Source organism: Heteronotia binoei, chromosome 16 (genome assembly GCF_032191835.1).
Source record: "Heteronotia binoei isolate CCM8104 ecotype False Entrance Well chromosome 16, APGP_CSIRO_Hbin_v1, whole genome shotgun sequence".
NCBI classification, from domain to species: domain Eukaryota; kingdom Metazoa; phylum Chordata; class Lepidosauria; order Squamata; family Gekkonidae; genus Heteronotia; species Heteronotia binoei.
In genome coordinates this window covers 30659483-30672706 of record NC_083238.1, presented here as the reverse complement: position 1 = coordinate 30672706, position 13224 = coordinate 30659483, and the positions used below count along the sequence as shown (strand labels likewise).

Here is a 13224-nt window from a genome sequence, read left to right as displayed (position 1 = left end):
GTCCTCCTTTGAAGAAATTATCACTATGGCAGTCTAGGCTGTGAAAACCACAGCCTAGCACTAAAACATGTTTCACACACCACAGCTTGTGTGTATCGCTTGTTAGTGGTTGACTCTTTAATCTTGTTCTTCACAACCCGCATTGCAGAATGTAATTTCCCCTTTTTCCTGATATCCACCTATTTTCTAAGTGCAGCTACCTGACCAGCGTGGATTAGTTTTATAACCATTGCCAAAGAAGTTGAGACTTTTCTCCCAAAGACCCCCAGGTTTGCCGTTACATCATTAACAGTTCCCTGAATGTTTTCAAATCAGTTTAAGCCTGCAGTGCAGACATGCCCAGTGATTATAGCTGTATCTCCCTCCATACACTGTTGATGGGGAGGGGGTCTTAAACGAAAGGACAGGGGTAGAGGACACCTGTGACATTGCTCACAAATATCCCACAACAAATGAAACAAATAGGTATGTGCAACGCTTCCAACGAAAGACCAAAAAATTCTCAAATTGAAAAGCTATATTATTATTATTATTATTATTAGTAGTAGTAGTAGTAGTAGTTTTATTATTTCCTATCATTTCAACTATAGGTTGGTAGGATTTGGAAGAAAAAAACAAATCAATGAATCATTAAATATGACAATTATTTAAAGACATGTACAAGAAATTAAGCAAATGTTTTAAAGTATTAAGAACATGTATATAGCCCCTTTCATTCTCTCTCTCGGCTTGGCTTCGCGAACGAAGATTTAAGAAGGGTGCAATAGTCCACGTTTGCTGCAGGCTCGCTGGTGGCTGACAAGACCAATGCGGGACAGGCAGGTCCGGCCACAGTGGCTGCAGGGAAAAGTCTGATTTGGGGTTGGTGCTGTAGCAGTGCGATTCTTCCTCAATCTCCTTTTGTCCTCAAGACCAGCTATGCGTGCGTTCTCAAAGGAAGAGACAGCCTGGTGGATGGTGTGCCTCCATGCTTTGCGATCTGAGGCTAGGTCAGACCCCTGGTGATGGTTGATGCGACAGGTGCCAAGGGATTTCTTCAAGGAGTCCTTGTACCTCTTCTTTGGTGCCCCTCTATTTCGATGGCCGGTGGAGAGTTCGCCATACAGGGCAATCTTGGGAAGGCGGTGGTTTTCCATCCTAGAAATATGCCCTGCCCAGCGCAGCTGCGTCTTCAACAGCAGTGCCTCTATGCTGGTAACCTCCGCCCGCTTGAGGACTTCAGTGTTGGTCACAAAGTCACTCCAGTGGATGTTGAGGATGGTGCGAAGGCAGCGCTGATGAAAGCGCTCAAGGAGTCGCAGGTGATGACGGTATAAAACCCACGATTCGGAGCCGTAGATGAGGGTTGTCATCACAACCGCTTTGTAAACATTGATCTTTGTGCCTTTTTTCAGATGCTTGTTGCTCCACACTCTTTTGTGCAGTCGGCCAAATGCACGGTTTGCCTTTGCCAGCCTGTTGTCAATCTCCTTGTCGATCTTGGCATCTGAGGAGATGATGCACCCCAGGTAGCTGAACTGCTGGACTGTCTTCAGAACTGATTCACCCACAGTGATGCAGGGGGGGTGATAATCTTCCTGGGGTGCAGGCTGGTGGAGAACTTCTGTCTTCTTCAGACTAACTTCTAGGCCGAATAGCTTGGCAGCCTCTGCAAAGCAGGACGTCATATGCTGCAGAGCTGATACCGAGTGGGAGACGAGTGCAGCATCATCAGCAAACAGTAGCTCTCGGATGAGTTTTTCCATTGTCTTGGAGTGTGCCTTTAGTCGCCTCAGGTTGAACAGGCTGCCATCGGTGCGATAGCGGATGTAGACACCATCGTCATCATCTAGATCTACTGTGGCTCTTTGAAGCATCATGCTAAAGAAGATCGTAAAGAGAGTTGGCGCGAGAACGCAGCCTTGCTTTACACCTGTGCCTATTGGGAAGGGCTCCGAGAGGTCGTTGCAGTGTCTGACTTGGCCTCGCTGGTCTTCGTGTAGCTGGATGATCATGCTGAGGAACCTTGGGGGACATCCTAAACGTTCCAAGATTTGCCACAGGCCTTTCCTGCTAACGGTATCGAAAGCTTTGGTAAGGTCGACAAAAGTCACATACAGAGCCTTGTTCTGTTCCCTACATTTCTCTTGGAGCTGCCTGAGAACAAATACCATGTCGGTGGTGCTCCTGTTAGCTCTGAAGCCGCACTGGCTCTCTGGGAGGAGTTCTTCTGCAATGGTGGGCACCAGTCTGTTCAGGAGTATTCTGGCAAGGATTTTGCCTGCGATGGAGAGCAGGGTTATCCCCCGGTAGTTGGAGCAGTCTGACTTTTCCCCTTTGTTCTTGTATAGGGTGATGATGATTGCATCACGGAAGTCCTGTGGTAATTTGCCTTGTTCCCAGCAGGTGACAAGTACTTTGTGAAGTGAGCTATGTAGTACTGTGCCCCCATGCTTCCAGATCTCTGGTGGAATTCCATCAACTCCCGCTGCCTTGCCACTTTTCAGTTGCTTGATGGCTTTAACAGTCTCTTCTAGGGTGGGGATCTCATCCAACTCTGTTTTCACCGGTTGAAGTGGGGTGAGGTGGATTGCTGAATCTTGAACTACGCGGTTGGCACTGAAGAGAACCTGAAAATACTCCGACCACCGGTTCAGTATGGATGCCTTGTCTGTGAGGAGCACTTGGCCGTCTGCACTATGCAAGGGACTCTGAGCCTGATATGATGGACCATATACTGCCTTCAGGGCTTCGTAGAACCCTCTTAAATCACCAGTGTCTGCACACAACTGGGTTCTCTCTGCAAGCTTGGTCCACCACTCGTTCTGAATGTCTCGAAGCTTGCGCTGGAGGTTGCTACATGCAGCGCGAAAGGTTGCTTTTTTCCCAGGACAGGAGGGCTGAGCAAGATGTGCTTGGTAGGCAGATCTCTTTTTTGCCAGTAATTCTTGGATCTCTTGATTGTTCTCATCAAACCAGTCCTTGTTCTTCCTTGTGGAGAACCCGAGGACTTCTTCAGAGATCTGCAGGACGGTAGTTTTTAGGTGTTCCCAGAGTGCTTCTGGAGAAGGGTCTGTGGGGCAACTGGGGTCCTCAATTCTTGACTGGAGTTTTGCCTGGAAGGCAGCTTTAACTTCGGCTGACTGGAGGCTGCCAACCTGAAACTTCCTCCGAGGGATACCTCCTCTCCTGGGTGTGGGTTTAAAGTGAAGACGGAGATTGCAGCTTACAAGACGATGATCCGTATGACATTCTGCGCTGGGCATTACTCGGGTGTGTAAGACATCTCGAAGGTCTCTCTGGCGCACCAGAATGTAGTCGATAAGGTGCCAATGCTTGGACCGTGGGTGCATCCAGGTTGTCTTCAGACTGTTCTTCTGCTGGAAGATAGTGTTGGTGATGGTGAGCTGGTGCTCCATGCAGAATTCTAGTAGGAGGCGCCCGTTGTCATTGCAGTTGCCAATGCCGTGTTTGCCAAGTACTCCTTTCCAGGCTTCCGAGTCTTTACCTACTCTGGCATTGAAGTCGCCAAGGATGATCACCTTGTCCTCTGTAGGGGTCTTCCGTACGAGGTTGCGTAGATCAGCATAGAACTTGTTCTTTTCTGCAGGATCTGCTTGAAGGATCTTGGTCTTACGATAACTATGTTAACTGTCATGGTTGCTTTCAAAGGATCCTAAAAGTTCACTAGAAGCTACTGGGAACACTAAGCCTTCTCATACCTCACAGAGGTGTTTTTGTGTGTGTGGTGGGGGGGGGTGACAATTTAAACCAGTAGCAACAGGAGTGGAATTCTAGCAGGACTCCCTTGCATATTAGGCCACACGCCCCTGGTGTGGCCAATCCCCCAAGAGCTTACAAAAAAGAGCCTTGTGGGCTCTTGGAGGATTGGCTACATCGGGGGTGTGGGGCCTAATATGCAAGGGAGGTCCTGCTAGAATTCCACCCTTGAGTAGCAGGAAAGTTCTCTTTGAGAGACCTATGCAAATTCTTCGGTGCTTACCTGATCTCCAATGGCAAATAAGGATTGCCAAACAAAAATAGGTGTGCGCTTTCCCCCCATCCTTAGACCACAGGCCTTGTTCATACCTGCAGCAGTGGTTGACACGTGCGAGAGGAGAATCGCTCTGTGCATATGCTTTATAATAAAAACCATGCCGGTGTAAGATCAGCATTGCTAGCCAGAAAACGTGACTTGTGATGCTTTTCTATTTTGGGGACTTTTAAATGTAAAGCTGGAATCTGAAGAGATACTGTCCACTGGAGAGCCATTTTGGTGTAGTGGTTAAGTGTGCGGACTCTTATCTGGGAGAACCAGGTTTGGGTCCCCACTCCTCCACTTGCAGCTGCTGGAGTGGCCTTGGGTCAGCCATAGTTTTCGCAAGAGTTGTCCCTTGAGGGGGCAGCTTCTGTGAAAGCGCTCTAAGCCCCACCCACTTCACAGGGTGTCTGTTGTGGGGAAGGAGGATGGAGGAGATTGTGAGCCACTCTGAGATTCGGAGTGTAGGGCAGGGCATAAATCCAATATCATCTTCATCTTTACTGGCCCGGGACGCTCTTATTTTGCTCCTGCCTTGTTTCTCTTACACACGTTAACCAGATTTTATGTAGTTCTGTTTTGAGTAGCCATGTTAGATTGAAAACAACGAGGGAGCAAGCCTTCTCAACAATGGCTCCTCGATGGTGGAATCAACTACCAGAGGAGGTGCGAGCCCTGCGAGACTTGAATCAGTTCCGCAGGGCTTGCAAAACCGCCCTCTTTCAGCTCGCTTTTAAGATGGAACCCGGTTAATTGACATCTAGCCATCCTATACATATCCTGAATTGTAGCACCAGGGGTTTGGGGGTGGGGGGTGGGCTCCCTCTGGGAATCCTGCCCCCCCCAGGGAAAGTGCATGCGCAATACATAGCCTCTCCTCTCCCGGTGTAGTGAACGCCGTGTGGTCACTGTCTGGCTATGCCTGGCAGATGGTCACTGCAATGGCCTCTCCTGCATTACTGCATCCGTAGCAACACCTTCTCGCTGGTCCCCCCCCGTTTCCACAGAGTTTGCTACGTCATGGTGCGACCGAATGTCCGGCGGTATAACCGGATGGGCAGGCTGGGCCCACCAACCTCGCCAGCCTAAGAGAAGGAAAACTCTAACATCAAACCCGGGCAGATAGAGCTCGTTAATGTAACACCTACCACCTGGAGGACTCGCTGCCGGCGTCCCGGCTTACTGGGCCATGGCAGATGACCCCCAGGTGAAAGGGTGGAGCCAGTACCGCGCACACTGCGCTTCACCTAAAAAATTCCTCTGCGCAGGCCTGAAGGGCATATCCACACACACAACACACAACGCATCAAGTCCTGCAGCGATGGGCAAGGGGCGAAACGGCAGGTGGAAGGTGCCACTGGAAGCCGCAGTCCCGATCCTGCATGTAGGCGGTTCAGGGTATTGGTCGCCTGATGCTAACCCGGAGACGAAAGCATTTTTCGGCAGCACCCTGAACGACCAAGCAGCCTTATCTAGGGACAGCACTGCTTGCTCCATACTGAGAGGGGCCTAGAAAAGGTGGCCTAAACAAAGCTCGTCTCCCCCACCCCAGTTGGCTAGCCGCGGTCAATGGGCATCCTTACTTGCGGTCGAAAAATAACAACAAAGAAAAGGCATGCACCTGCCTCACAAAGTGTGCAAAGACTAAAGCTTGCGTGTTGGAACATCAGAACCATGCTTGACACAGTAGGCAGTGGTCGCCCTGAACGACGCTCTGCTCTAGTTGCCCACGAACTTCTCAGGTTGAATATCGACATAGCAGCTCTCAGTGAGGTCCGTTTCCCTGAGGAAGGTAGTCTTCAAGAACACGGTGCTGGCTATACCCTCTACTGGTCGGGTAAGTCAAAGGCTGAGAGCCGCCTTTCTGGCGTTGGCTTCATGGTCAGGAACTCCATTGCCTCCAAACTCGAAAACCTGCCAACAGGTCACTCAGATCGCATCATGTCCATGCGCCTCCCACTTCAAAACAAGCAGCATGCAACACTCTTCAGTGTGTATGCCCCAAGCCCCTTTCATTATAGAGATATAAAAGGGCATATGTAAGCAACAAAAGGGGCTAGAGGCCCCCTTTCTTAAAAATGAAAGCAAGGAATATGTGTGGAATGTGTTGAGCGGACTTTTTTGGTGTGCTGTGGAATGGATTCTGGGCCATCTTGTGGGGGGGGGGTGATTTCTGATTGGACTTGAGGTGTGTTACTGGCATTACTTGCTCTGTGTTTTTGTCAATGTTTTTCTTGATTGTGTGGGTCCTGTTCTCGCAGGCTTTGCTTTTGGGGTTTGCTCGGCATCCCAGTGGATTTTTCAAATCCAGCATGTCAAATTTAAAATTAATAATATCAATAAACTTAAACATCAGCAAATTTAAACAATAATGGTCAAATGTTTGTCAGTCATTGCCCTGACTTGGATAGCCCAGTTCCTGCTTCATCAGCACTTGTGCACCAACATGAGGAAGAAGCAGGGAAGACCACCTGGATGGTGCAAACAGACACTGTCCCCAAGAACCTTCACCTCGCTCACAGCTGCTCCTACAGCAGGGCAGCGCCTGCCCACCAGGGCTAGGAAGTGTCCACGTTGCTCTCTTCAGGAACTGCTTTTTATGAGGTAAAGAAAGGGCTCATCTGGGGCAGCCCTGAAACCAGGATTTTTTTAGGGGAGGGGGTGCTGGGCACAGCTATTTACATTAAATAAGCAGCACCCCCACTCCACCCCAATCATCCTCTGGCTATAGCTTTCCCAGCCCTCTGGGTGCAGAGGGGAGGGAGAGGAGGAGGAGATGCTTACCCCGGCTCTTCCTGCTTAACTGGCCAGGTCAGTATTGTTGAAGCTATGCTGCTGCTGCACTGGCCCAAAGCAATTTGACTAACCCTCCTTCCCCCCTTCTTCTGCAGGAAGAGCTGCAGGAAGGAAGGAGAGTTAGATACAGAAGAACCTCTTGAATTGGAAGCAGGGGCTGCTTTGGGAGCCTTCTGGACCCAGGCTGAGCACCGCTGGGTGCTGGACTTCCCCAGTGCCATTGCTGAGAGGAAAACGATTAGATGGAGTGGTGAGGTTGCCCATAGTCACCCAGATTCTGGCCTGTGTCCCTCCGTGGCTCTCCTCAGGTCAGGGGTGGTGGTGTAGCAGGTTTGGGTGAGGACATCACCCCTCTCACCCCCACCAAGCTATGGGCTTGTTATACCTGCTTGCAGGGGTGGAATTCTAGCAGGAGCTCCTTTGCATATTAGGCCACACCCACCTGATGTAGCCAATCCTCCAGGAGCTTACAAAAAAGAGCCTTGTAAGCTCTTGGGAGGAATGACTACTTCAGGGGTGCGTGGCCTAATATGCAAAGGAGCTCCTGATAGAATTCCACCCCTGCCTGTTTAGCCATTATCCCTGGATAAGGCAAACCTGAGGCTGCCATCCTTTTACTCTTGTTTGTTACTAAACTCCATGACTGAACTCAGCATGACTTTTGTTATGCACCTGCACAGAGTGATCCTGCACAGCCTGACTGAAACTGCAATCCCTCATATATGTGCTGTATTTATTTTAAGAATCAGGCATTGTATCTGCCACTTTATTTTTGGCTCAAGCACTGTGCCAGCTATAAACTATACACCACGCACCGAGAGCAATTCAGATTCGCCGGGGTGTGAAAGCATTTGAATTTCCAACTGAAGCACTGTGCTTTCAAAAGCACTGGAACAGGCTATTACTCTTCAACAGGTTTATTTCTTTAAAAGTTGCTCATTTGAGAGTGATTGATAATCACTGCGTCTCTTAAGTGCTTTAAATACATTACCGACAGAGTCCTACATCTACGGGGACTCACGCTTCTTTTTTTTACCTACTTGTTTCCTTCATAGATCAAGTCAATGGAGTAGTTATTGCTTCATCAAAACAAATTTTTAATTAGGGCTCCTTTGACACAGGATTTGTCACAAAGCTTCTTTGACTCTGCTTTTAATGGAGTGCATTATTCCCTCCATTTAAAGAAGCTGAATTCCGACACTCTCCCTTTCAAGACGAGCAATATTTTATTCTGATAATAAATCTACCGATTCCGTTGGATGACTCAGAATGTAAGGTATTATTCAGTGTGAAAAAGAAACCCAGAAGTATTAATAGATGCATCCCTTACCCAGGCTTGGAGGTAATAGCTTCATTTGGCAGATTTATGGCTTAATGTGGAATCCCTTTAAACTATTCCCCTGTAATGCAGACATTTTTAAGTGCCCTCCCATTCTATAAATTCAAGTCTCAAGCCAACCAAAAACAAGTAGAGAACAAATTTGTCCACCAAGTATGATTATGGGAGACCTGTGCTTTTGCAGTGGGAACTACTAGACAGATTAAATTTGGACTGCGGTCCTCTGCATATTTACCTGGAAGTAAGCCATATCAAACAATGGGGCTTATTTTTGTGTAAACATGTACAGACATCTTGGAAGCCTGTGTGGCTTCCAAGATTTTACCACTAGCTTACAAACATGCTGATGTAGGCAGCCACCCACCATATGGACTGAAGAGCAGTCCATATAAGATTGGCTCCAAACAGCAAATATTAAATCAATTCAGATAGTTCAAGGATTCTTGAAATGAAGTACCTGGTCCAGGGATTTTCTGTACAGAATGCTGTGGAAGACCCAAAATGCAATGGCTGTTGGGAGGAAATTACAACAATACGATCCATTTGTGCCACCAAGAATATGGCTAAAATATATTGGGGAGGGACGGTGGCTCAGTGTTAGAGCATCTGCTTGCTAAGCAGAAGGTCCCAGGTTCAATCCCCGGCATCTCCAACTAAAAAGGGTCCAGGCAAATAGGTGTGAAAAACCTCAGCTTGAGACCCTGGAGAGCCGCTGCCAGTCTGAGTAGACAATACTGACTTTGATGGACCGAGGGTCTGATTCAGTGCGGGGCAGCTACATATACGTTCATATATAGCAACATATAGATTAGTACTGACCTGGATGGCTCAGGCTAGCCTGATCTTGTCAGATCTTGGGTACTAAGCAGGGTTGGAACTTGGATGAGGGATCTCCAAGGAAAACTCTGTAGAGGAGGGCAACGGCAAACCACCTCTGCTCATCACCTGCCTTGAATGCCCCTTTTTGGCATCACCATAAGTTGGTTGTGACTTGACTGAATATGTACACATACACTAGTAACATTAGGTGGAAGGATTAGCCTGTTTTATTAGGCTTTTGTCCCTGGAACAAGAAGAGAAGGTTGCCTGGGCTGTATATGCAGACGTAAAACCTAGTCAATTTCAAGTTCAATGGAGTTACAAGATATGAGTGCATCTACTGGGTAAGAGTGCATTGGACTGTAGTCTGATCCCTGAAGAACTTTCTCTGTGTTGGCCACCTTTCAAGGGAATGTTTTTCATAAAAGAAGAGATCTATCAGTGGCCATATGTGTTGATGGCTACATGGGACCTCTATGTTCGAAGGCAGCTTATCTCTGAGAACTAGTTGATATGGAGCAAAAATGTGTGATTGTGCTTTTGGCCTTCCAGTGTACCTGGTCAGGTATTGCAGGAAACAGGTGGACCACTGCTCTGATCCAGGAAGGCTCTTCTTATAAGACATGGCAAAGAGGTAAGGCTTTTCACAAAGACAAGACATTCTGGACATTACAGGACAGATCTTTTTGGGCATTAGAATATGTCTTACCTTGAGTTTTCTGCGGTCTCAAGGAACAAGAGAACAGGTGGTCTTTGACTGCATGGGCTTGGCTGAGGGGCTGCAAATTCTTTGTTTGGGCCAAATCCTGTAAAGCAATCAGAGATGCTAAAGTATCACCTACTTCCTTCGCGAAAAAACAACAACTCAGGAATGTTGACTTAGAAATGTAAATCTTATATCAGACTGAAAGCAATAGAGCAATAGAAATGTGATTTTCACAAAAACAAGAGTGAAACTTTTGTACATCTCCATGGACATGTCCAGTGTTAGAGGAGAACAGTTTAGGATTTGATCCAGTTAGCTGACTTCTATGGAGCTCTGGGGGACTGTGAAACTGTGCCTCCATTCAACTGACTTAAGTGTTGTTATAGTTTTCGCACCTGTAGCCCAAACATTTGTTTAGTTTCTGAGCGCCACCTGCTCAGTACACACTCCCGGTTCACATAGAGGCAAATAATAATGGCACACACAGTATGCTGATTTCCTCTCAAAGTTAATTTGTATCTTTAGAAGAAGAAGGAAAAAAAGCTATAGGAAGGTATTAATCTGCTTAACATTTCTAAGTACATCATCCAAGGGATTTTGTTTTTTTAATCTTACATATGCTCAGCAGAGTTACTGGCAAAAAACTGTACATTTTCTTCATTTCATCCTTTCAACATCAAATGGTAAGCAGCAAAAATTGGATCAGACTTCAAAGACTGCGCTGTGCTCCCAGTCACAGAGCGACTCCTCCATTTCACATATTGAATTCGAGCAGGATATCAAAGTGCTACCAAAGAACCTCGGGTCCTTACTCAAAAAGAGGCTCTAACATCTGTAGAAAGTGAAGTGCGCAGACAAATCACCTCGGGGAACAGCGAGCATTTATTCTCAGCAGCAGACTTCCAGCCTTTTGATTCTCTTATTCACTGTACCTCCCTGCCTTTCGACAGAACTAAAGTTCTTAGCAAGTAGGCTTTTGTCTCAAAGACTTCAAAACACCACTAACGGTTTCATGTCCTGATGGTTATGCCAAGCAACCGTGAACACACTTCAGAACGATGGATGCAGGGGATTTGATGTCGTTTTAGAGTCCGAACTTCACAGTACCTTGTTTGGGTGTTTGTTGAGAAAATCTGGCTCTGAGGGAGAAGATGGGTTGCAACTTTGCTTCCTAAGAAACATAATTACAGTTATTGTTATTTAGCAATAAGCAGCAGCATCTTGACAGGCAAATATTTTACTCCTGTTATCGGTTCTTGTAACAGAATTCTTTGTTACATAAGAGAATTATAAGGCCAAATATATCTAATCATAGGCCTTCAGGAGGTTATATACAAGTAGCTTGCAAAATGTCATTGCTGTTTTATATTTTGTAAAATGTTATTATCTACATGGAATGTACTGCTTTAAAATGACAAAATAAAAATTTAAAATGCACCTGATTTTAAAAGCAGTGGTCAGGATGAAATATATTGATATGCATACAACGGTGAGAACTACATACCTAGGGTTTAATTTTCTGCTGTTCTCTTTGCTGGCTGAAGAAGCAAGCCAACTTTTAAGCTGAAGGTCTAATTACACGTTACACTGTTTCTGGGTCTGCCGTGGGTCTTATCAAACCAGATGTGTGTTGGGAATTCCACATTGAAACTTAATTTTCAGATGTTTAAATGGAAAATGCAAGTGTTTAAATTAAAATATTTCATAAGATTAAGAAATTGTGAAATAATTGCGATAATATTTAGATTTTTAGGATGGTTTAAACTTAGCATAAAATCTGTTTAACTGTAAAAGATGTGATCTTTTACTTTCTAATAGAATACTGCAACTTAGAAACCTCTTGTTTATTCTTTTAAAGAGAGAATTCATCTCAAAACATTGTAATAACGACGTTTTATTATCTGCTCCCACATTTGAAATTGTTAATAAAGACAATATCTACATTTTTAGGATGGTTTAAATTTAGTGTGAGAATCTGTCTGTGAAAGATGTAATCATTTTATTGTTGATTTTAAAAGGTAAAAAGGCAAGCACCAGGTCATTATTGACCCATGGAGTGACATCACATCACAACGTTTTCTTGGCAGTCTTTTTACGGGGTGGTTTGCCATTGCTTCCCCAGTCATCTACAGTCTACCCCCAGCAAGCTGGGTACTTATTTTACCAGCCTTGGAAGGATGGAAGGCTGAGTCAACCTTGAGCTGTCTAGCAAAACCCAGCTTCCGCCAAGATCAAACTCAGGTCGTGAGCAGAGCTTGGACTGCAGTACTGCAGCTTACCACTCTGAGCCACAGGGCTCCTTTTATTGTTGATACAATACCACATCTAAAAAAAGTTTTTGTTTATTCATTTAAAGAGACAATTCATCTCAAAATACTGTAACAATGATGTTTTACTATCTGCTCTCACATTTGAAATATATTTTTACTAAAACAGTTAATTTTACTTTTTGTATGTAACTATTCATGATATTTGAAAATTATTGACAAATTTATATTTTCTTCTTCCCCTTTTCCCTTTCTGTGCCTCTTTAAAAAAAAAATTAAACATGAAATCTAAAAATTCTCAAGTGTGTGGGACAGAACCAAGATCATGATATGTGGGAAGAGAGGAATTAAGCTTTCTCCTCATGCCATTTCTCAGACTTGAAATGACCCTGTTGCCCCACTAGGGAAACTTATTATGTAGCCCACTGGTACAGGTGCTGCCCATTAGCACAGTTCATGTAAGTTTCTCTGTTCAGTTGTTTCCTGGAGACATTTTGGGTAGGGTTCCAATTTCCCCAATGGGGGCGGGGTTTCCCTGTTTTCGGAGCCTCCAGCCCACTGCCATGGCGCTGGTTGATGCACCAAATGTACCCAGTGTGATATCATCCACAGATGACATCATCATACCAGGCACATCACATAGGGAATACTCTACCATTTGGGTAAAAACTCTATGGTGACCATAGAGTTTCCCCCAAAATGATACAGCATCCCCTGCACAACGTGCCTGACATGATGACATTACTTCTGATGATGTCACCTAAAATAACCCCAAGAAAAGGACTGGAGTCCCCCATCAGTTGCCAGGTAAGATCTAACACTAATTTCAGGTCAAGAAAATGGTGCAAACCTCCTCTCCCCAGATACCATGGTCCAGATCCAAATTAGGCTCCTGAATGGCTGAACATTAAGTTTCAAAAATTGCTGGAAGTTCCATGTTCATAACTTGATAGGATTTGGGGCAGATACAGAAGCCATGTAACACATCATTAGGCCCTAAGTATCTTACTCTGTGATCTCTTCAGCAGATGCTTGCTGCCTTGTCCTTGGTATCCCAGGCTAGCCTGATCTCTTAAGATAAGCAGGGTCAGCCATGGTTAGCATGTGGATGGGTGTCCACCAAAGAAGTCCAAGGTCACTATGCAGAGGCAGTCGGGGCAAACCACCTCTGAAAGTTTCTTGCGTGAAAACCCTACAGGGTCACCATAAATTAGCTGCGTCTTGATGTCATTTTCCAGCACCAAAGTGGAGCTTCTTATTCTCTGCACACATTTCTTCC

General features: G+C 45.8%; 1 protein-coding gene across 1 annotated transcript in view; it reads right to left on the bottom strand.

The window, feature by feature from the left end:
• Window positions 1-13224, bottom strand: part of MYO3B (myosin IIIB) — a 411089-nt gene that overhangs the window by 85545 nt on the left and 312320 nt on the right. The window contains exons 30-31 of the mRNA XM_060257443.1: window positions 10786-10849; window positions 9682-9778 (exon numbers count right to left, since the gene is read on the bottom strand). Coding sequence (XP_060113426.1) covers window positions 9682-9778; window positions 10786-10849 — 161 coding nt within the window. The remainder of the gene's footprint in view (window positions 1-9681; window positions 9779-10785; window positions 10850-13224) is intronic.